Raw genomic sequence first — 25031 nt, 5'->3', positions numbered from 1 at the left:
CATAAATCCAAATATGTTTTGCAAGCTTGCCATAAATTATGAATTTGAAATAATATTCTAACAGCTACTTTATAGGCATACTATACACGCCCCCCAGTACGAAATTTAAAGGAATATTTCACTTTTATTGTTCCACTTTAAGCATTATTAAAATCACTGCTCCTGAAAAGACGGCCGTTTTCAAAACTTTTTTTGCATTGATACATGTCTCCTGGGGCAGGACCCAGGTCCCCAAACACTTTTTATGACAATAACTTGCATATTAACCTTTAAAATTGGCACATTTGATTTCTCCCATAGACTTTTACAGGGTGTTCCGCGGCTTTTCGAATTTGCCACGAACACCCCAAATTGTTTGCTGTTGGGTGAACAGGCAATGTTCGAGTCACTCATGTCCTTCCGTTGATCTGCATTTTTACAGCTGCGTTAAAACGCACATCAACGCACTGGTGTGAATTGGCCATTAATTTGTTAATCACTTGGGTAGAATTCATCTAAACCTTATAGCAAATCTATTGCTACCCTCTGCAATGCTGCATACATACATACATACATACATACATACATACATACATTATTTGTTTTTATTTTATTTAAAGGGGTTGTAAAGGTAAAAGTTTTTTTACCTTAATGCATCCTATGCATTAAGGTAAAAAAACATCTGACAGCACTGGCAGCCCCCCCCCCCACCCGAGCCCCCGTTTTACTTACCTCACCGTTTGAAAGTCCCGGACGCGTGCTTGTCATCTTGTTCGGGTCCCAGCCTGGCTGTTGATTGGCTAGGCTGGGCGGATTGATAGCAGCGCTGCCGCTGCTGCCAATCACAGCGGATGACGCAGCGTGCCGGGGGCGGGGCCGAGTGATACAGTCGGCGGCTATGGCCGCCAATGTATCACGGAAAGCTCGCAAAAGCTTTCCACCATGCGAGGGAGCTCGCATGAACGTGTAAAGCTTTTGCGAGGAGGAGCCGAGACAGCCGTCGAGGGACCCCAGAAGACACGGATCCGGGTCACTCTGTGCAAAACGAACTGCACAGCGGAGGTAAGTATAACATGTTTGTTATTTTAAAAAAATCTGCCTTTAGTGTCCCTTTAACGTTCCTCTTTTATATTGTAGGTGGGGCGCATTCTGCGTAGAGCAACAGCTGGCAGTGGAAAGAAGTTGTCCCTGGAGTTGGGTGGCAAGTCGCCCTTCATTGTGTTTGATACCGCAGATCTAGACAGCGCTGTGGAAGGAGTTGTAGATGCCATATGGTTTAATCAGGGTCAGGTAAGCATATATACTGTATTTATACACGCACACATACACAATAATGTTTAGACAGAAAAAACGGGTGGGCAAAATCTGAAATACAGAACTACCTCCCTCAAGAGTTGAGTAAGAAAGCTCATTAGCAGAGTTGCCCCTAGTCATTTATCTTAAGGATGGGTCAAAGTCATCTGGTTTGATGAACACCAGATTGCTTTAAAAAATGAGAAGGGGGGGGGGGGGGAAAGGGGGTAACCAAAAGGACCCCGGGGCTTTTGAACGGTGCAAATAGATAATCAGACAAAATTTGATTATAAAATTAGAAAATATAATTTATTACACAAATAATTAATATGCCATAAATACGATAAATTTGAAATACATCTCGATTAAATACGTGATATCAAGACGAAGCATTGTTTAAGTCAGCTCTACATGTTTCACTCCGACGAGTTTCTTCAGGAGCTTTCAGACATACAATGCTAAATATCAAAAGAAAAAACAACAAGACATATAATTAAATGACTGTTGAAAACAATCATTTATATATCAATACATTTTGGTAAATAATGTCAAAAAAGGGAAAAGAAAAATATTGATCATGAATACATCAGTTATTGTAGATAATGCATGCTCAAGGATCTCAACTACATATAAACAGGGGCCAAAAGTAAAAACAATAATATTTACTTACCAAAAAGGTAAAACAGCAAAAGACAGCAGACCATACAGGAAGGAACCAGAGTCCTCAGGGAAAACGGAATAGTTCAGGAGAACCACAGCAGGATTTTAAGCCATTAATAGAATTAATCTGAAAAATCAGGAAAGCACATGTGGAAACACATATGCAAACTACTCTCAGTTGTATTATGCAACAGTGGGTAAAGAGAATATACACTCCAAAAACTTGTTATAATGAACAATATATGTAATATATATACCTGTCAATAGTAAGCAAAAATGCCTGTTGTCAGTAGAAACAGTCTAATGTTTGCCATAGATATGGATTGAAAGAGGATAAAGGGGAAGGAAGACACTCTCACAGCCCCTCAAATAACCTGATCAAAAAGCGGCATCCGCTCTGTTAAGAAAAAAAAGGGGGAGAAATAAAAAAGTATATTATAAGTAAATAGGGATAGTTCAGTGCCAAAAAATGCACAGAACAAACAAATCCCTAATGCTCACAGTGTGTAAGCACAAAGCCAAAAAGCTTGTAAGGTAAATACCTGATTAGGACAAAGTCCAAAGATGAAAAGGCAGAGCCACCTAGATAGCTGTGCATACAGCAGCCTTTCCTTGCATTAATTAGGTCTGGTCTCAGCTGGAGCGCCTAACACAGCGCTTGGGCTTTAAATCTGCCACCACGGCGATGATTGACCAATCAAAGCGCCGCAGTGCAGACACATGACCTGGGCGTCAGCAGAAGGAAAATAATCCACCCAGCTGACAAGCTCAGCTGATCCCAATGTAGCCAAAAGTAATGACAGCACACATGAGACCAAGGAAAAGGTCTCTGTGGGCGGTCCAAAAACGATCGGCAATTCAATGTTCATTAAAACCGGATGACTCAGACCCATCCTTAAAGTGGAGTTCCACCCTAAAAATTAACTTTTTATGAACAGCTTGCCTTTAATGTAAATAAATTTAATTTTTTTTTTTTTTATTACTCCTATCTGGCTGTTAATAGGCAGATTTCGTAATCTGCCTAGTTCCTAGTCCACAGTGGTAGAACTTCCTGTCCTAAGACCCCATTGCCTCCTGGGAAATGATGACGTCATAATTTCCCAGGAGTCTGGGCTTTTCTGTGCCTAAAAATCCCAGCATGCACCTCTCGGAAAATCCAGGAAGAAACATGAACTGGGCTTCCCAATGCCCACAGCTGTGATGGAAATGGCCACAAGATCCCTGAGATCATAATGGGTATGTTTTTTTTTTTTTTTGCAACTGTTTATGTATCGATCGTGCTTTATTAATGTTTTAATATTCATAATAATGTACTTGAGATTAAAATACAAACATTTTTATGCCCGGAACCCCGCTTTAATAAATATGACTAGGGGCAGCTCTGCCGATCGGATCACTGGCTGGCTTTTTTAAAACCTTTTCTTACTTGAACCCCACAGAGGTTCCAGGATTGGAACCCCTGTGGCATTGAGAGAAGCCCATATTATCCTGCATGGGGACAAGGTTTTCTCCATCTGCGCCTATTAAACCTTGTGTGTCCCCACCCCATTGGATGACTGCAGCCTCAACAGATGTAGGTTATTTTATTTTTACCAATTTATTAAAGGGGTGGTTCACCCTAAAAACTACTTTTTTTTTTTTTATTACACTGCCCCCCCACATTACAATACGATTTAAGGCTATTAATTATTTTTTTATGCTGTACATACCTTTGTACAGCATATTCACCCGTGGCATCCGGCTTGCGAGTCCCGTGGGAGTGGGCGTTCCTAACATGTCTGTGATTGACGTTTGACCAAAAACGAGCTCCCCCGTCGCGTAAGCCGCGTCACGGTTGGCGAAAGGAGCCGAACGGCGAGTCAGCGCTATACTGCGCACGCCAATCCAAGAGAATTGGACTTTTACATTTTTGCATGTTTTGACTCTATTTTTTAAACAAACTCCATCAGTTGGTGATCTGTATGTGAAAAAGTAGAGCCAGTATCCTCCTGAGATCAAATCCATCACATGATCCGCTTTGCAGGGAGTGTGTTTTGTTTGACCAAGTTCTGCTGACCCATAGGCAGTAATATCGATGGGCAAATGCAGCTTGTTTGTAGGTGCGTTCCGCTTGCAGTTTATTCTATGCAGGCCATACATGGGTCCAATCCCAAATGATTTGTAGAGATTTCCTGTGTTTTGTAATATGATGCCACCATTGCTTTCGAAATTCGATCCAAGCCTTTAATTTCACCTCATGTTACAGAAAACAAAATTTATGGCCTGGAATTTTCTTTCCAGGTCTAGCTCATGAGCATTTATTTTTCGATTTATTTCTCGCACAATTCTTCCATTTATTGATTAGAATTTTGTTTTTTGTTTTTTTAATTTACAACATGCCGATCACTCAAATACTATGGCTGCTCGAAAATTGTCCATTGCTACGGCCCCACTAATGGTCGAAATTCAAACGAGTATTCAAAGGTAAGATTTTGCAAATGAAAAATCATTCGGCATTCGACATGTGTATGTCCGGCCTCAGTTTGACACTTCTGGGATTGTTCGCAGGTGATTACCAGCTAGTTCAGTTGCTTAAGCCTAGGTTCACACTGAATGCAGGTTTGAAATTGTCTGCGTTCTGCTGAACTCGCACGATTTCAAACCGGCATTTCAGTCCGACTTTGGGAGGGGGGGGGGGCGGTTTTAGAGAAACATCTGTGTGGGTTCATGCACAGAAGTCTATTGAATTCGCCCCTGAAGTCGCCAAAAGTAGTGCAGGAACTACTTTTGGGAGTCGGACGGTGCCGTTGCCGGCAATAGGCTCCGATTTGGCATGCAATGTCAAATTGCATGTCAAATCGGCCCAATGTGAACATGGGCTGAGAGAGAATTGATTATTGAATACAAGCCAATAGGAATGACCTTCAAAGCAACTCTAATTGATTTCAAATACAACCTGAAAGCAAGCTGCATTTGCTCATAAACCCAAGCACAGCACCTGTTGACACAGACCCTTGGGCCACTTTCACACTGGGGCGGGAGGCGCGGTGGCGGTATAGCGCCGCTAAAAATAGCGGCGCTATACCATCGGAATTGCCGCGGTATTCGGCCGCTAGCGGTGCAGTATTAACCCCCGCTAGCAGCCGATTACCGCGGTTCCCCATTGTTTTAAATGGGAAGGAGCGGTATACATACCGCTCGTCTCACCGCTCCAAAGATGCTGCTTGCAGGGGCTTTCACATTGAGGAGGCTGGGCAGGAGTTTTTCAGGCGGTATTTAGGCGCTATTTTTAGCGCTGTACCGCCTGAAAAACTTCTCAGTGTGAAAGGGGTCTTGCTGTGTTACATTTGCAAGTGTATATAGTAACCAAATATGACTGCAGAAGAGGCCGGACATACTTGGGTTGCATTCCGAAATAATTTTCTTTTATTTCACATTTGGAACCATTGGTGGGACCCAGCAATGTCTCATAAACATGCAGCCATTGAACTTAAGCGATCTGGCATGTTGAAAATGTTGGAAGAATTGTGTGAGAAATATACTGTCCGTCAAAAAGAAATGAGCATGAGCACAGGAAAAAAAGAAAAGAAGATTCCCAGCCATGAAACTTTTATTTTCTGTAGCAAGATGAGGTGAAATTGAAGGCTTGTTTGGTCAAATCTCAATCAATGGTGGTGGCACCATGGGATCACAAAATGCACAAAATTTCAGATTTTTCTAAATAAATATTGTTGGGCATCCGACCCATGTATAAGGATAAAGCCTCGTACACACGCTCGGTTTTCTCGGCAAGAACCAGCAAGAAAACTGCTGGCAGGGCTTTCTTGCTGAGTAAACCGAGCGTGTGTACGAGGCTTTCAGGTTTCTCGTCTGGAAATCTGTCCAGAATCTCGACAAGAAAAATAGAGATCCTGCTCTCTATTTTCTCGTTGAGATTCTTGTCGGCCTGTTTCCCAACGAGAAACCCGAGAGAGTGTGTATACTTACCTGTCGCCATGGAAACCCGCGCATGCTCAAAATGACTTCGATGCATGCGCTGTAGCTTCCACGGCATAGGTAGGGTGAAGCAAGATGGCAGCGACGGCATCGAATGTGACAAGCGCATGTTCGTCGTACGCGATGACGTCACTGCGTTCTTGCCTTTCAAGAGAACTGTGGTTCTTTTGAAAGGTCTGTGTGTACACTCGGACGGCAAGAGATTCTTGCCAATTACCTATCCTATTATTAATTGGCAAATTAAATTAAAAAAAACATTCAGTTTTAATTTCATGCTTTGTTTTAGACCCAGTGATATCATCCCTAGGTCTCTGTACTTCTATTTGCAATGTTCACAGATCATGGCTAGTGGAATTATTGTACCTAGCTTCCTAAAAACCCAAACCAACCTAGGAACAACCACATGCTGATGTTGTGTCTATAAAAAAACTGAAAACAATAAAATTGTAATGGTGGGACAGGTGATGAGGAGACAATATGTTGCCTCCTCACCACCTGATTTAATCCAGTAAATGCTGCACCTTTGCCCTGCAATCGCCGCTGCAAGACGGTTGCGGCGCAGCGACATAGAATTGCATGGTCTACATTTGCCAGCAGTAAAGCCCATCGAGTGCAACATGGTGTTTTTATATTTGCAACATCGTGTATCATCCAGAGCGGGGAAGGAAGGTGAAACTGACGTCCTACCACCCCTACTCTACTGGCCGTGTGTGTGAAAACCCCTTCAATTTATTTACATGGAACTCATCACACTCATATGTATTCCATTCTATAAATACAGTTTTGAAAGGGTATAGACTACATTTTAAGCTTTGTGCCCTGTTGTGGGTTATGTATGTAGTTACAATATTTTCTGCTAGCCGTACCTTTGCAAAATCTTTTGTCTTTGTCACAATAACTTGTCTGTTTGCAGGTTTGCAGTGCAGGATCTCGACTTCTCGTGCAAGAATCAGTCGCTGAAGATCTGATCCGAAGACTCAAGCAGAGGATGACCCATCTGAGAGTTGGTGACAGCTTGGACAAAACCATTGACATGGGAGCCTTGGTGGATGAGAGTCAGATGAAGACAATCGCTGAGTTTGTGGAAGAAGCTCGATCAGAGGGGGCAGAGGTCAGATTTATTGGAAATGGGAGTGTTTTGTCATTATTATTTTGAAACACAAAGGGGGTTACAGAGAGGGTTTCCATGAGACCAGAGCATATTTATCAGAAAATAGGAGTCAAAATTCACTTATGTAATTGGTCATCTGAACCCTGAGTTTTATATAGGAAATCCTAAATAAGTGAAGCTAGTAAGGTCAGGTCACTGATTTATTCAAATTGATCTCCAACCAATTTTTCTATATGCTCTCCCCTAGCTGCCAGGGGAGTGATGGTTCTGGTAAGGATGGGGGCAGAGATTTAGGAAAGGTTAGACAGGTACTGGTAGTAGTAGACTCAATTATTAGGAGGACAGAGAGGGCAATCTGGTCGCCGAACAGTATGTTTAGCGGACGCTCGAGTTTGGCACATCGTGAATTGGGTGGACAGATTATTGAGTGGGGCTGGGGAGGACCCAGCTGTCATGGTACACGTTGGCACCAATGATAAAGTAAGAGGATGGTGAAGAGTCCTAAAACATGATTTCAGGGACTCCAGGAATAGATTGAGAAGGACCTCCAAGGTGGTTTTGTCTGAAATACTACCTGTGCCTTGAGCCACACCAGAGGGGCAGCAGGAGATTAGGGAACGGAACAAGTGGCTGAGGAACTGGTGTAGGAAAGAGGTTCGGGTTCCTGGAGAACTGGGCTGAATTTGCAGCCAGTTACCGACTCTTTAGTAAGGACAGGCTGTATAGGGATGGTACAGCTCTATTGGGAAGAAAGATGGTCACAAAGTTGGAGAGGCATTTAAACTAGGTGTTGGGTGGGAGGGTTTAGAGGTAGCGATAACTGACAGTGAGCATAAGACAGAGGGAAATGGTGGAGACACTAGTGCTATTTTATCCATAACATCTAATCCTGGGGTAAACGAGTTACCACATAAAAAATGAAGCCTTATGCCGCATACACACGACCGGAAATTCCCACAACAAAACCGTGGATTTTTTCCCCAACGGAATGTTGGCTCAAACTTGTGTTGCATACACACGGTCCAACAAATGTCGGAAATTTCCGAACGTCAGGAACGCGGTCACGTACAACACTACGACCAGCCGAGAAAAATTAAGTTCAATGATTTCGAGCATGCGTCAAATTGATTCTGAGCATGCGTAGGATTTTTGTGCGTTGGAATTGCATACAGACTTACGGAATTTCCGAAAATAAACTTTTGTTGTCGGAAAATTTGAGACCCAGCTCTCAAATTTCTTTTTTGTACATCACGGGACACAAAGCCTTTACATAGTGGGTTGTATAATTCACCAGAGGTGATTGGACACTGGCACACCCAATGAAGACAAGTTCCTTACTATATAACCCCTCACATAAGGGAAGTACCTCAGTTTTTTTGCCAGTGTCTAAGGTAATGGTTTCAACTAAGGATGTGCTAAGAAGAAGCTCTGCTAAAAAAAAATCCCTCCAGGGATCAAAGAGCTACACTACGGATCCATCCAAGAAGCTTACTAAGCTACGCTAAAAATGGGTGGTACCCGGGCCTCGCAGAAGACCGAGGCTGTTGCCTGTAATGTCTCTCTTTTGAGGACTGGGATCCAGTACTTTCACTATATTAAAAAAGCGCAAACGTTTCCTGGCAGAGGCCCGGATTCACAAAGGAGTTACGACGGCGTATCTCCAAATACGCCGTCGTAACTCTGTGTGAGGTGTCGCATCTCTGCGCCTGATTCATAGAATCAGATACGCCTCACTGTTGCCTAGATACGAGCGGCGTAAGTCTCTTACGCCGTTGTATCTTGGGGTGCATATTTACGCTGGCTGCTAGGGGCGCTTCCGTATATTTCCGTGTTGAATATGCAAATGAGCTAGATACACCGATTCACGAACGTATGTGCGCCCGGCGTATCAATATACGTTGTTTACGTAAGGCGTAGGACCGGCGTAGAGTTACCCCTTATAAAGTAGGGGTAAGTCATGTTTGGTATGGACGTCGGAAACGTACGAACAGCGTCGTATTTTACGTCGTTTGCGTAGGCCGTCCGTGAATGGGGGCTGTAGGTTACGTTCACGTCGACTAAGCATTGAGCATTAATTTACTTTGAAAATTCGACGTGATACTGAGCATGCGCGTGCATGTGCCGTTCGTAAAGCGCGTCATTTACGTGGGGTCACCAATCATTTACATACAACACGCCCCCTACCAGCCTAGTTTGAATTAGGCGGGCTTACGCCGGCCCATTTACACTACGCCGCCGTAACTTAGAGCGCAAGTCCTTTCTGAATACGGCACCTGCTGCTCTAAGTTACGGCGGCGTAGTGTATCTGAGATACGCTACGCCCGCATAAAGATAGGCGCTTCTTTGAGAATCTGGGCCAGCGTCTTTTACAAGGCCCAGGGAAGAGATATCCTTTAAAGTGGATGTAAACCCTCTCCCATCCTTTTTAAACTACTGCCATAGTGCTGATCTATAAGGATATGCATGCCTCCTGTATGTATCCTTACCTGTCAAATGTCTCCCCTCTGTCTGTTATAAGAACTGAAAACTGCAGTTTCTGTGGGTGGATCTGTTGTCTGAAGCTCGGTGGGTGGAGTCATGATGTCAGTAGACTCCCCGCCCTCCTCTACACTCCCCTTATCAATGATCACTAACATCCAGTCAAAATCCAGAAAAGTAACCACATGACTTCAGAAAAGGAGTGAGGCTAGTGCATGAGATATGTAAATAACCTGTCACTCACAGCAAGGGGGCAGAGCGGACTAAGGTTTTTCTCTGTAAGTCCGTTTTTTATTTCACTGAACAATAAAAGAGGATTGCTCAGAGCTGGATTAACTCTGTGTGGCAAGACTGGGCACAGATGATAGGAAATCTTACACTCTACATTGTGACATCAAAACAATAAATACAATTTTTCGGGTTTACATCCACTTTAAGTGGGAACCCATATCCCTGAATGTTGGCATAACATACCGGCCATGATGGCTTTTACAGTGCACGGCCGAAAACGGTCATGGATACGGATGGACTGTTGTCTTTATTCAACCTTTCCAACTATGTTACTGGGTTTTACACTGGAAATCAACTGCATGCGTTTAAACAGAAAGCTAAAGCCCCGTACGCACGATCGGACCTTTGTCCGACCAAACTCACATCTGAGTAAAAGAGAACATGTTCTGTATCTAAACTCCGATGGAATTCTTCAGAATATACGATGGAAAAAATCCGATGGGCATACACACGGTTGGTATTTCCGATGGAAAAAGTTAGTTAGATTTTTTCCATCGGAATTTTCGATTGTGTACGAGGCATTAGTGTTTGATAAGAATGCCCATTAATATAATCCCTTAGATTGTTAGTAATGTTATAGAGGCCAATTGGTTTACAATGCTGCCCTCTCTGCTCCCAGATTCAATCCTGCTGTACAGTGGATTATTGGAAGACTTTTTCAGGACAGATGCAGGTTAACTACTTGTATGTAAAAGTGAAGTTCTTTTTTATGAGGATTACATAACTTCGAATTCCAATGTAATCTAAAAAAAATAGCTGGAATATGATTGGTACCTGTGTTCACACTTTAACATATAACTAAACTTTTTTTCTGGATAGAATGGAGAGATGGATTAGAATGGTTGTCGGTTTTTATTGCTGTCTGTTTCCTAGTTAGGGAGATTCACACTCTCCTGTCCTGTTTACCATAATCATTGAAATTGAAAGTACAAGAAAATCCCACATTTTGGGTGGTCCCCAGAAAAGTAATAGAGAGGAAATCTTCCAATGGGGGTACTAGTTCTAGTGCCCTAGGGGCCCCAAAGGATTTGCTTAATTTGCAGGGATTTCCTTTCACATCCTGTTTGGCTATGGGACAGGAAGTGAAGGTAAATCTCCACGGCACAAAAAAAATCTGACAGAGGTTATAACATTTCCTTACTCCAAAAATTGAAAAAAACAAGTTTTGCCTATAGTTCTACCTTTAATTTTTCCTTTTCCTGAATTTTATCGTTTATATTTTGGAAACAAGTAGAGAAAATTATACTGTACCTTCACTTAAAACAGCGTATTTATATTCCATTCAAATTCTTTCCAGTTCATGTGCGTTTTGTTCTGTATGTCCAACAGGTTTTTCAGGCCCCTGGACCTCTTCCTAAAAAAGGATTATTCTATCCACCAACCTTGATCACTGGTGTGGACACCACATCTCGCTGTGTCAGAGAAGAGGTATCTATCTATCTATCTATCTATCTATCTATCTATCTATCGTTTGTATTCTTTGTTGATTGCAGTGGTACGAGGATTTCCGGTCCCTTTTTACTGGAAGAAGGCTGAGTTGGGCTGAGCACTGCTTGGCCATTCACAGCATGCATTTGTTTATATGAATGAATACAAGGCTTCCTCTGAGTCGCTGAGGTGGAGATTGTGACGACATCCACCTGCCTCTCCACCTAAGCCGATCAGAGGAAGCCTTGTATTCATCCATAAAATTCAAGGATTTACACCTGGTGATGTACTAGAGTTTTCTACATGTAAGGCAAACTTTAGGTGATGCATAGCCTACATAAGTAGTTTAGTTTATCAACCATAATTGCTGTACTGCACCAGTATAATCTGGTAATCCTAAACATCTTATCACTTTCCTATGTGGTGTTTTCTTGGTAATAAATAACGTAAAATTGGCTGTCAGTGGGTAAGTGTATGTTGCAAACATACTGCCCCCTCCTGTAACTGGCGTTAACAGCAAGGAGCACATGGAAGGGCGATGCATGTCAGACAACAACAAAGAAAACTTCCCAGCTCAACTTGCCAGCTTGCAACAAATCAAATTATCCTCTCTAACAGTTTACATTAAAAACAGGGTTTTAGTTTGCACACATTTGCAAATACATGCGTAAGCTGCAGAGGTCACGTCATGGCTCCCCAGTATTATCTGCAGTCTTAACTCTATAGGTTTTGAGAGCCTCCATAGTAGGAGCACATATATAATAGTTGATAGATTGTGAGCAGGTATGCCTGTAAGGTGCCCACCCCTCAAAGGCACAGGGGTGCACTGGACACCTAGAAAATAGAACAGTGGCAGCAAAGGTGTCCAGTGCGCCCTCTCACCAAATAACCAATTGTATGCCGCTAGCAGGACACTGGAGAAGTATATTGGCTATAATTTTCCTTCATCCATTCCTCTCTGCCTCGCTTAATACTTCTTGGTTGTAGCCGTTAGGGGTGCAACGGATCGTCACCGATCCGTGATCCGAACGGGTCACCCCGTTCGGATCGGCACACCACGCGCTCCGGGGCCTCGGCCGTAGGAAAGTCCCCGGCTTCGGCCTAGCTCCGAAGCGGCGGCCATCTTGCTCCACCCCAACCAATCACAGAGCGGCAATAACAAATAACAGCTCCAAGCTATTAACTCCCTATAGCTATGCATGTCTGCTTTACCATCTGTCAAAATTCAGCAACTCCCCCTAGTGTCTGAAATATAAACTGCAATTTCTACACACTGACTACAAAAATGACAAAGAGGGTTTTGCTTTGCAATAGTATGTTGCTTCAAAATGTGTCTACACATGTTCACTCAGGTTTTTGTTATGGTTTATTGAAAATCTAGATTATATCAATTTAGCGGAATATTATCTTTTACGCAAGTGGCCCGCCATTGGCCCAGCTAGAGCCCAGACTTGAATCCGACTTTTTTTCATAAATAATTTTTTTTTTTTTTTTTGCTGATCCGAAAATGATCCGATCCGTGACTCCTGATCCGAGGATCGATCCGATCCGTGAGTTTTTTGATCCGTTGCACCCCTAGTAGCCGTGAGGACAGGCAATATGGAGTTACTGATGGCAATGTACTTGCCAGGTATAAATGATAGCAATGACTAATATATTGGTTTGTGATGCTGTAATGCGACAATATCGCTGGCATCTTTTATTTTTTTCACATATGTACAGTACAGACCAAAAGTTTGGACACACCTTCTCATTCAAAGAGTTTCTTTATTTTCATGACTATGAAAATTGGAGATCCACACTGAAGGCATCAAAACTATGAATTAACACATGTGGAATTATACATAACAAAACAGTGTGAAACAACTGAAAATATATTTCATATTCTAGGTTCTTCAAAGTAGCCACCTTTTGCAGCAGACACATCTCTAGAACTGTTAAGAGGAGACTGTGTGAATCAGGCCTTCATGGTAGAATATCTGCTAGGAAACCACTGCTAAAAGGCAACAAGCAGAAGAGACTTGTATAAAAAAAAAATATATATATATATATATATATATATATATATATATATCCCAGTGGACTCAGATGATGTGAGAGATATCAAACATATGGTGTAAGAGCACCAAACATCTCAAAGAATGTCACCCCTATATGTGGTTTACTCCCCCGTGTGGGGTGCAGGCTTACCACAGCAAAGAATATGGCTCTGCAGGTACACCATCTGATCCTCCAGGTATTGTTAGGGGAAAAAAACTCTCAGCCAGGAAACATGTAAGACAAATAAACAAACCTGTGATAGTGTGATATTGTCTATGTAGTAAACTGGCTAAGTAGGTAAAAACCAAAGGTTGTTGCCCGTACAATAAAATACTGTTAAATGAACATGTAAACAGGAAAGAATTCACCGCTGTCACCGCCGTCTTCTAGCCTCCAGGGGCCGCGCGCATGCTATGCAGTGGCTGCAATAACATAGACCGGATTGTGGTTGGTAGTTGGTGGAGCGCGGTGGAACGCAGACTGTTTCTGGATGTAGCGCCGATGTAGCCACGCCCTGACGCGTTTCGTCACTTCCGACTTCAACAGAGGGCGTGGCTACACAGCGCAGTCACTGTCCCTTTGTACTCCCTCAACAGCAGGCTATTGGTTGAGTACTGCCCGCCCTCCGGTCTCGATTGGTGCTACTCAGACCGGATAGACAGAACGACTTCAGCCGTGTTGTAATGGAGTTCAGCAAGGGGGAAGTGAGATAAGAAAAAACTACTGCATTTTAATAGGGTCATAAAAGCAGAACAGCACAACAAAACACTTGTCCACAATAGGTAAAGAGATCATTGGTAAACGATCTCTACAAGCGATGGTGCATAAAACTATATTAAATAAAGGTTTATTAAAAATAGTGTGCTATAAAGCACGGGCGGCAATTCACCCAATCACAAATAATGTAGGGGTGTCTCAGCTTCATATACAGACAGTGGAGAACTATGTGGTACTCGTGTCGGATCTTTAAATCCACTATGTGTGAAACCACATTGTGTAATTCTACTGTAAAGCTGCAGGATTCGTCACGCTAGTCAAGGGCACCTATATACCAGTGATTATATGGTAAAGATGAATCAAATCACATCTGAGTCGCCCATCATTAGAAATGCACAGCGACGCACATCTTTGCAGAGAAGTATACATATATGAAAAGCATAAGATCAAATCGTCTTAGGCCCCATACACACGAGAGGATCCATCCGCTGGAATTGATCCGCGGACCGGCTCCAGCGGATAGATCCCCTGGTGTGTATGATCCAGCAGATCTGTTTTTATCCCCTGGGATGGATTTCCAGCAGATAAAAATTTTAAGACATGCTTTAAAATCTATCCGCTTGAATCCATCCCAACGGATTGATCCGCTGGTCTGTACAGACTCACCGGATCAATCCGTCCGAATCAATCCCCCGCATGCGTCGTAATGATTCGACGCATGCGTGGAATTCCTTATATGACAGCGTCGCGCACGTCGCCGCGTCATCATCGCGGCGACGGCGCGACACGTCATCGCGATGGGATTTCAGCGCGGATTTCGATCCGATGGTGAGTACACTCCATCAGATCAAAATCCTCAAGAGGATTTATCCGCGGAAACGGTCCGGTGGACCGTATACGCGGATAAATCCTCTCGTGTGTATGGGGCCTCAAACTTGGGGACCCAAAAAACAGGTGAAGGGTCCCTTGTTATTAGACTAGACCAGGGACTGCGTGATGGTAGATGTGTGTGCAACCATCAATTTAGTGTAAAATAATTGATGAATGATTGATAAAAAACATATAGGTGAGAACGAATCAATTAAAAATAAATATTAAAAATATATATATATAAGAGTATATATACAATAATACTCATAAAAGCATAGGCCCCAAAAATTATGGACCGGAGGTAGGAGACTGGTATTGCGTGAGAGACCCCATCACTTATCTTGCAGCGCACAGGGGTATCAGGCAAAGGGGGTCAATACTCATTATTGGAGCACTTAAAAGGAGGACTATTAAAATGAACCCAATAAAGGGGAACTGATAAAGGAGGACTGATAAAAAAGGGAACTGATAAAAAAAGGGGCTAATGGAAAGGGGACTGATAAAAGCGGAGGAAGGACTGATAAAATGTAAGGATGCATAAAAGTGGCAGAGCTCATAAACATGGCAAGTGTGGCTAATAACAGGGTAGAGCTTGTAATATTTGTAATAAAAAATGAAGAAATCAGAGCGTGCCATGCGCAGCGCCTTAAAATCAAAAATCACTAATAAAACAGTTAATATCAAGATCAACGTTTAACCCTTTCGGTACCAATGTGCCAGCCAAGTATATCCATTCCGTTTCCCATTTAGACAGTTCTCTTACGTGATTGCATCCTCTCCAGGAGGCTTCCACATGTTCCACCCCCCAGAACTTCAGGCCGGCGGGGTTGCTATCGTGGTGCAATTTAAAATGGAGGGAAACATTATGGTCCTTGTACCCCAGTTTAATGTTGGCCACATGCTCAGCAATTCTAATTCTTAATTTTCTTTTGGTTCGACCGATGTACATCAGTTTGCAAGGGCATTCTAACATATACACAACGAGTGTGGTATTACATGTGATAAAAGATTTGACCTGGAACTGAATGCCATTGGATGTGGTAAAAAAAGACTCCACAGGACCTCTTGCTCTATCCGCTTCTTTGCAGGGGAGGCATTTTTTGCATGGAAAGAAGCCATCCCTATCCCACATGGATGGTGTTTTTTTTGGGGGATCCAGGACCTTTTTTACCACTTTGTCCCCAAAGTTGACCGCCTTCCTGTATATAAATCCAGGTTTTGGTGGGAGGACAGTATTCAGAATTTTATCCAAGAAAAGAATATGCCAGTGGTTTTTAAAAATCCTCTCTACTTTTTTGTACTGGCTATGGTACCCAGAAATGAAGCTCCATTCGTGTATATTTTTCTTTAATCGTGGTTGTGTTGTGGATAGGCAACAGGATCTTGGTACAAGATTTGGACAAGTTGATTGTTATTGTAGCCTTTTTCCACAAATTTCCCTTTTAAAAGTTGGGCCTGTGATCTAAAATCTATGTCACTACTGCAATTCCGTTTTACTCGCATCAATTGGCCCTTGGGGATGTTCCTTAACCACATTGGGTGGTGCCCGCTTTGAATAGGTAAGTAGCTATTACAATCGGTTGGTTTGAAATAAACATTAGTACCCAACTTGTTTCCATCTCTAAATATATTTAGATCTAGGAAATGTATACTTTGCTGATTGTATTCGCTGGTTAGACGGATATTGCATGTGTTTGTGTTAAGATCATTTGAAAAGGATTCCAATGTTAAAAGGGGACCTGCCCAAATAAAAAACAAATCATCAATATACCGACGGTAAAATAGTAATTCTTTCCGTGGCTTGTTAAAAACTGTTTTATCCTCCCACTCGGCCATAAAAAGATTTGCTATACTGGGAGAAAATTTAGCCCCCATAGCAACACCTTTGTTTTGTAAATAAAAACAGTCATTGTACCAGAAAAAATTATGTCCTAGGCAGAAATCCAAGCAGTTACGTAAGAATACCTTAAGGGTATGCGTGATGTCGTCTCTCTTGGAAAGGGCCCAATTTAATGCTAAAAGAGCGTCATCATGTTGTATTATCGTATACAACGATGAGACATCAGCAGTAACCAGATATATGTCATTTAATCCTGATAAGTCTATCACCTCTAGTTGGATCAGTAGATCTTTTGTGTCCCTCAAGTAGGCCTTGGTAGTGGTTACACTTTTTTGAAGATGGTGATCGAGGAATTGACCCAGCCGAGATGTGACAGATCCTATGCCGTTCACTATTGGTCTGGCAGGTGGGTGTTGTACATCTTTATGGATTTTGGGTAATGTATATATTGTCGGTTTTTTATTTGGGCAGGTCCCCTTTTAACATTGGAATCCTTTTTAAATGATCTTAACACAAACACATGCAATATCCGTCTAACCAGCGAATACAATCAGCAAAGTATATGATAAAGTGAGGGTGCTCTCGCGCCTACCTAGTAAACCTAGAGATATAAAGTAAAATAATAATGAACTAGAGTGATGATGCTGCTCAATCTGATAATGTATAAATATAGATATCAATAAAAATACAATGAAAATGTGAAAGGTAAAGTGACGAGCGCAAATAAATGTGACTGAGTATTCAAAGTGTTAATCAGTGAACACTGATAATAAACTAAAATTGAAACAAAGTGCTAGAAATGACATATAAAACATCAATAATGAATAAATCGTTCAGCCAGCAAGTGGCCAGTGAAAAAATATGTGCACAAGAATAGCTGCAAAAGTCAGCAGGCAAACATAAAAATGAAGCCTAAATAAGTCCTGGAATAATAGGCTAACAATACAGCCTTAATGATATCATGTGCATAAATGTGTTGGAAGTTCCATAAAAAACAAAGTAATAAACTTCTCCAATGGTGATAAAGTGGTGTTTTAAGGATCTTCTCATGTAGATCTTCAAATAATGTGAGCTCACAATGCGCTTACCTTCCCAAGGTGGTAATCAAGCCTTGATTAAATGGATATCCACAAGAGGTGTTGTTGAATCTGCAACTGGCTATGGATGTCCAAGGCGTCCTGTGTAATCCTATGTTTGTAGGCTCCAGACTTCTATTTGGCAGCGGTGGTGCTCAGCATGGGGAAATAAAAAAGGTAGCTTCCCATAGTGCAGTAAACCAAGGCTATTTTATTGATAAAAACGCTAACAAGTGCATTTTAAAAAGATCAGGTAAAACGAAACTAAAAGAACAGCTGATGACAGCTTACTGATGTATTGCTTAAAAAACAGTCCGTCCCTTACATGTTACCTCTGATGAAGCCACGTGATGTGGCGTAACATGTAAGGGACGGACTGTTTTTTAAGCAATACATCAGTAAGCTGTCATCAGCTGTTCTTTTAGTTTCGTTTTACCTGATCTTTTTAAAATGCACTTGTTAGCGTTTTTATCAATAAAATAGCCTTGGTTTACTGCACTATGGGAAGCTACCTTTTTTATTTCCCCATGCTGAGCACCACCGCTGCCAAATAGAAGTCTGGAGCCTACAAACATAGGATTACACAGGACGCCTTGGACATCCATAGCCAGTTGCAGATTCAACAACACCTCTTGTGGATATCCATTTAATCAAGGCTTGATTACCACCTTGGGAAGGTAAGCGCATTGTGAGCTCACATTATTTGAAGATCTACATGAGAAGATCCTTAAAACACCACTTTATCACCATTGGAGAAGTTTATTACTTTGTTTTTTATGGAACTTCCAACACATTTATGCACATGATATCATTAAGGCTGTATTGTTAGCCTATTATTCCAGGACTTATTTAGGCTTCATTTTTATGTTTGCCTGCTGACTTTTGCAGCTATTCTTGTGCACATATTTTTTCACTGGCCACTTGCTGGCTGAACGATTTATTCATTATTGATGTTTTATATGTCATTTCTAGCACTTTGTTTCAATTTTAGTTTATTATCAGTGTTCACTGATTAACACTTTGAATACTCAGTCACATTTATTTGCGCTCGTCACTTTACCTTTCACAATCAGCAAAGTATACATTTCCTAAATCTAAATATATTTAGAGATGGAAACAAGTTGGGTACTAATGTTTATTTCAAACCAACCGATTGTAATAGCTACTTACCTATTCAAAGCGGGTACCACCCAATGTGGTTAAGGAACATCCCCAAGGGCCAATTGATGCAAGTAAAACGGAATTGCAGTAGTGACATAGATTTTAGATCACAGGCCCAACTTTAAGGCCTGAATCACACTAGTGCGTTGCGTTTTGGAGCTCAGTTGTCTTTGCGAATTTCTCTATAAGGTGTTCTGCAGATCAACTGCGTTTTAGCTGCAGATCAGGTGCGAATTTGGAGACCTGGGAGAGGGGAGGGGAAGGGGGGAAGTGTATTGAACTGAATGAGACAAATACTGAAGAGAAATGAACACATCTGCGAATTCAGCTGCGTACCCATAGAAGATAATGGGACTGAATTCGCACCTGAGCCGCACCGCAAGACATAAAAACCGCACACGGTTTGGAGGCAATGCGCAGTGCGGATGCATCGCACATATGTGAACCAGCCTCATTGAAAACAATGTATTTTGAAATGTACTGCGAATTAGATGCGGTTTAAGCCGCACTCAATTCGCATAGGTGTGAACCTGGCCTTAAAAGGGAAATTTGTGGAAAAAGGCTACAATAACAATCAACTTGTCCAAATCATTGAAGAACTAGCGGTTGTACCAAGATCCTGTTGCCTATCCACAACACAACCACAATTAAAGAAAAATATACACGAATGGAGCTTCATTTCTGGGTACCATAGCCAGTACAAAGAAGTAGAGAGGATTTTTAAAAACCACTGGCATATTCTTTTCTTGGATAAAATTCTGAATACTGTCCTCCCACCAAAACCTGGATTTATATACAGGAAGGCGGTCAACTTTGGGGACAAAGTGGTAAAAAAGGTCCTGGATCCCCCAAAAAAAACACCATCCATGTGGGATAGGGATGGCTTCTTTCCATGCAAAAAATGCCTCCCCTGCAAAGAAGCGGATAGAGCAAGAGGTCCTGTGGAGTCTTTTTTTACCACATCCAATGGCATTCAGTTCCAGGTCAAATCTTTTATCACATGTAATACCACACTCGTTGTGTATATGTTAGAATGCCCTTGCAAACTGATGTACATCGGTCGAACCAAAAGAAAATTAAGAATTAGAATTGCTGAGCATGTGGCCAACATTAAACTGGGGTACAAGGACCATAATGTTTCCCTCCATTTTAAATTGCACCACGATAGCAACCCCGCCGGCCTGAAGTTCTGGGGGGTGGAACATGTGGAAGCCTCCTGGAGAGGATGCAATCACGTAAGAGAACTGTCTAAACGGGAAACGGAATGGATATACTTGGCTGGCACATTGGTGCCAAAAGGGTTAAACGTTGATCTTGATATTAACTGTTTTATTAGTGATTTTTGATTTTAAGGCGCTGCGCATGGCACGCTCTGATTTCTTCATTTTTTATTACAAATATTACAAGCTCTACCCTGTTATTAGCCACACTTGCCATGTTTATGAGCTCTGCCACTTTTATGCATCCTTACATTTTATCAGTCCTTCCTCCGCTTTTATCAGTCCCCTTTCCATTAGCCCCTTTTTTTATCAGTTCCCTTTTTTATCAGTCCTCCTTTATCAGTTCCCCTTTATTGGGTTCATTTTAATAGTCCTCCTTTTAAGTGCTCCAATAATGAGTATTGACCCCCTTTGCCTGATACCCCTGTGCGCTGCAAGATATGTGATGGGGTCTCTCACGCAATACCAGTCTCCTACCTCCGGTCCATAATTTTTGGGGCCTATGCTTTTATGAGTATTATTGTGTATTTATACTCATATATATATATATATATATATATATATATATATATATAATATATATATATATATATATATATATATATATATATATATTTATTTTTAATTGATTCGTTCTCACCTATATGTTTTTTATCAATCATTCATCAATTATTTTACACTAAATTGATGGTTGCACACACATCTACCAGCACGCAGTCCCTGATCTAGTCTAATAACAAGGGACCCTTCACCTGTTTTTTGGGTCCCCAAGTTTGAGGCCCCATACACACGAGAGGATTTATCCGCGGATACGGTCCACCGGACCGTTTTCGCGGATAAATCCTCTCGAGGATTTTGATCCGATGGAGTGTACTCACCATCGGATCGAAATCCGCGCCAAAATCCCATCGCGATGACGTGTCGCGCCGTCGCCGCGATGATGACGCGGCGACGTGCGCGACGCTGTCATATAAGGAATTCCACGCATGCGTCGAATCATTACGACGCATGCGGGGGATTGATTCGGACGGATTGATCCGGTGAGTCTGTACAGACCAGCGGATCAATCCGTTGGGATAGATTTTAAAGCATGTCTTAAAATTTTTATCCGCTGGAAATCCATCCCAGGGGATAAAAATCCGCGGAAACAGATCCGCTGGATCGTACACACCAGGGGATCTATCCGCTGGAGCCGGTCCACGGATCAATTCCAGCGGATGGATCCTCTCGTGTGTATGGGGCCTAAGACGATTTGATCTTATGCTTTTCATATATGTATACTTCTCTGCAAAGATGTGTGTCGCTGTGCATTTCTAATGATGGGCGAGTCAGATGTGATTTGATTCATCTTTACCATATAATCACTAGTATATAGGTGCCCTTGACTAGCGTGACGAATCCTGCAGCTTTAGAATTACACAATGTAGTTTCACACATAGTGGATTTAAAGATCCGACACGAGTACCACATAGTTCTCCACTGTCTGTATATGAAGCTGAGACACGCCTACATTATTTGTGATTGGGTGAATTGCCGCCCGTGCTTTATAGCACACTATTTTTAATAAACCTTTATTTAATATAGTTTTATGCACCATCGCTTGTAGAGATCGTTTACCAATGATCTCTTTACCTATTGTGGACAAGTGTTTTGTTGTGCTGTTCTGCTTTTATGATTTTATTTTTATTTTTATTTCTTATCTCACTTCCCCCTTGCTGAACTCCATTACAACACGGCTGAAGTCGTTCTGTCTATCCGGTCTGAGTAGCACCAATCGAGACCGGAGGGCGGGCAGTACTCAACCAATAGCCTGCTGTTGAGGGAGTACAAAGGGACAGTGACTGCGCTGTGTAGCCACGCCCTCTGTTGAAGTCGGAAGTGACGAAACGCGTCAGGGCGTGGCTACATCGGCGCTACATCCAGAAACAGTCTGCGTTCCACCGCGCTCCACCAACTACCAACCACAATCCGGTCTATGTTATTGCAGCCACTGCATAGCACGCGCGCGGCCCCTGGAGGCTAGAAGACGGCGGTGACAGCGGTGAATGCTTTCCTGTTTACATGTTCATTTAACAGTATTTTATTGTACGGGCAACAACCTTTGGTTTTTACCTACTTAGCCAGTTTACTACATAGACAATATCACACTATCACAGGTTTGTTTATTTGTCTTGCATGTTTCCTGGCTGAGAGTTTTTTTTCCCCTAGCAATACCTGGAGGATCAGATGGTGTACCTGCAGAGCCATATTCTTTGCTGTGGTAAGCCTGCACCCCACACGGGGGAGTAAACCACATATAGGGGTGTCATTCTTTGAGATGTTTGGTGCTCTTACACCTTATGTTTGATATCTCTCACATCATCTGAGTCCACTGGGATATATATATATATTTTTTCCTTTGAGCTGGGCTCACACCGACTCATTAGCGCTGTTTTATCTTTTGAACTGCTGTACTGTATATGTACTGTAAAACCGTTCCATATATTTGCAATTACAAATTTGTTCACTTTGTTCAGGCAGTGGTATAGGGACTCCCAGTCCTGTGCCTCAAACAATGAGTGGAGCATAAGTTACCCACGATTTGTGTGTTGCCAACAAGCTGGTTTCTTTGTTGCCTTTTAGATTTCTATGCCACGTGTTAATTTATGTTTTGTTGAACAGATTTTTGGTCCTGTCCTGGTTGCAATGACCTTCCGAACTGCTAAAGAAGCGATTGCTCTTGGAAATAATACACCCTATGGATTGGCCGCTAGTGTCTGGACAGAAAATCTATCTTTAGCTTTGGAGGGAGCATTAAGGTAAGAAATGAATATCCTGAAACCTTTAACATATATAACAGATAAGGCAGACGATGCATATATAACAGATAAGGCAGACAATGGAGGAGAGGGTGCTGCCAGACATCATAATGTATAAAAGAAAGGGAGTGGGGATTCCATGAATGTTGTGCAGACAGAGTGAAACAATCTCTGACAGAAGCCAGTATAAACACTGGGGGAGAGTTGAAACATAGGAAGAGTGTCGTTCAATGTGGACACTGATGATAAAAGCGTGAACAATGTGTGTGAGGGGATCTGTTGGCTTTTCAGGACTAAACATGTGAAAAGGGTCAAGCATGTGCTGCATGTACAACAGGAAAAACACAAGGTGGCGCTGAGGTTAGCTAAAAAATGAAACATTAGCTAATGGTTAAATAGTGGCAAATATAAAACTGATAAAATTACAATGACACTGGCAGAGAATAGTGACACTACATAAAAACAATTATGCAAGGCCATGTAAAAAGTTCATGATTCTACACCACTAGGAGGCAGCACCCTGGAGCGAAGCAATGACCTCTGTGCGCCAGACTAAGTGCAGCGTATGGAGTAGGTTGCAACTCAAGGGTCTTCGTCTGGGGGTTCTCAAGAGCAACAGATTGAACAACTGTTACATATGGCAGAGAACACATGCATACAAGAGCAACAGGATCCCTCCAAAACCGCCACAAGTAGAAAACAATTCAAAGGACATAAACCTGAATTTCCAAGGAGGAATGTCTATAATACCAAGGAGTAGAAAACAAAGTCTCCTGGATTGCAAGCATAGTGAAGGGTTCAGCAATCTCTTATTTCGTGTACACATGATCGGTTCGTCTGATGAAAATGGTCTGATCGTGTGTGGGCCCCATCGATTTTTTATCCATCGGTAAAAAAAACAGGAACTTGTTTTAAAATTATCTGATGGTTAAAAAACCGATAGAAAAAAACGATCGTCTGTGGGTACGTCCATCGGTTAAAAATACACGCATGCTCAGAATCCAGTCGACGCATGCTCGGAAGCATTGAACTTCATTTTTCTCAGCACGGCGTTGTGTTTTACGCCCCTGCGTTCTGAAACAATCGTTTCTTTAACCGATGGTGTGTAGGCACGACTGATGAAAGTCAGCTTCATCGGATACCTGATGAAAAAATCCATCAGACCGTTTTCATCGGATGAACCGATCGTGTGTACAGGGCATTACATTTACAACCAGCGTATTCATTCCTGATTGCAAAGTCCTCTAGCAGTGCAAGAAAAAAATTAGAATTCATGTTTAAAACTAGGAATAAGCTAAGGTTCAGTCCGAACTCAGGCCTAAACCCACGGGAAACGGACACATCATAGCAGGCTGCCAGCCTAATCAGCTGTGTTTGTGGAATTCCCTACCCGGCAGCCACACGTACCAAATGGGGCAGGGATGCTGGTGTCTCTGCTGACTCACTAAGGCCTTGTACACACGGTCGGACAAAACCGATGAGAATGGTCCGACGGACCGTTTTCATCGGTTCACCTCTGAAGTGGCAGTACGGCCTGATATGCGTACACACCGTCAGTTCAAAATCCGATCGGGTCAGAACGCGGTGACGTCAAACACACGACGTGCTGAATAAAACGAAGTTCAATGCTTCCAAGCATGCGTCGACTTGATTCTGAGCATGCGCGGGTTTTGAACCGATGCTTTTCTGTACTAACCATCGGTTTGGTCCGATGGGGCAGCGGTCCATCGGTTCGGTTTTGAAGCATGTTTTAAAATTTTGGACCGAAGGAAAACAGGCCGAACTTTGGTTCATTCTCATCGGACCAAACCGACCGTGTGTACGGGGCCTAAGTGAGTAAGGCCTATTGGCCTGAAGCACTGCCAGCTATCTCAAGGTTGAGTGCCATTTAAAAGTTCCTGCCACCGCCATCTAACAGTGAGAATGGTTATTGCTGAAAGAACGGAGTGCTGACATCATCTCCTAGGTGGAGTGTTTTCCATTGTGCAGTACAACATGCCTTAGACACACAGAGGACCGTCCTGCTGCAGTGGTTGCCCATACAGATCATTGTTGCTGGGGGTAGTTTCTCTGTATCCCAAGAAGGGATTGATG

General features: G+C 42.4%; 1 protein-coding gene and 1 long non-coding RNA gene across 4 annotated transcripts in view; one reads left to right on the top strand and one right to left on the bottom strand.

Moving 5' to 3' along the window:
* The window catches only part of ALDH16A1 (aldehyde dehydrogenase 16 family member A1), a 214936-nt gene that overhangs the window by 76508 nt on the left and 113397 nt on the right, over nucleotides 1-25031 (top strand). Inside the window, exons 7-10 of the mRNA XM_040327630.1 lie at nucleotides 1117-1269; nucleotides 6821-7018; nucleotides 11117-11215; nucleotides 22801-22937. Coding sequence (XP_040183564.1) covers nucleotides 1117-1269; nucleotides 6821-7018; nucleotides 11117-11215; nucleotides 22801-22937 — 587 coding nt within the window. The remainder of the gene's footprint in view (nucleotides 1-1116; nucleotides 1270-6820; nucleotides 7019-11116; nucleotides 11216-22800; nucleotides 22938-25031) is intronic.
* Nucleotides 2020-2778, bottom strand: LOC120916581. Of its 3 annotated transcripts, none has more exons than XR_005744025.1 (3): nucleotides 2475-2700; nucleotides 2190-2329; nucleotides 2020-2059 (listed from the first exon to the last, which is right to left on the bottom strand). It is a non-coding gene; the product is annotated as an uncharacterized LOC120916581 (long non-coding RNA). The 3 variants fall into 3 exon arrangements; XR_005744027.1 differs by lacking the exon at nucleotides 2020-2059 and adding an exon at nucleotides 2074-2100 and having other exon boundaries at nucleotides 2475-2701; XR_005744026.1 differs by lacking the exon at nucleotides 2020-2059 and having other exon boundaries at nucleotides 2315-2329; nucleotides 2475-2778.

The sequence above is a fragment of the Rana temporaria genome, chromosome 10, assembly GCF_905171775.1.
Source record: "Rana temporaria chromosome 10, aRanTem1.1, whole genome shotgun sequence".
NCBI classification, from domain to species: Eukaryota; Metazoa; Chordata; class Amphibia; order Anura; family Ranidae; genus Rana; species Rana temporaria.
This window is presented reverse-complemented; position numbering and strand designations above follow the sequence as displayed.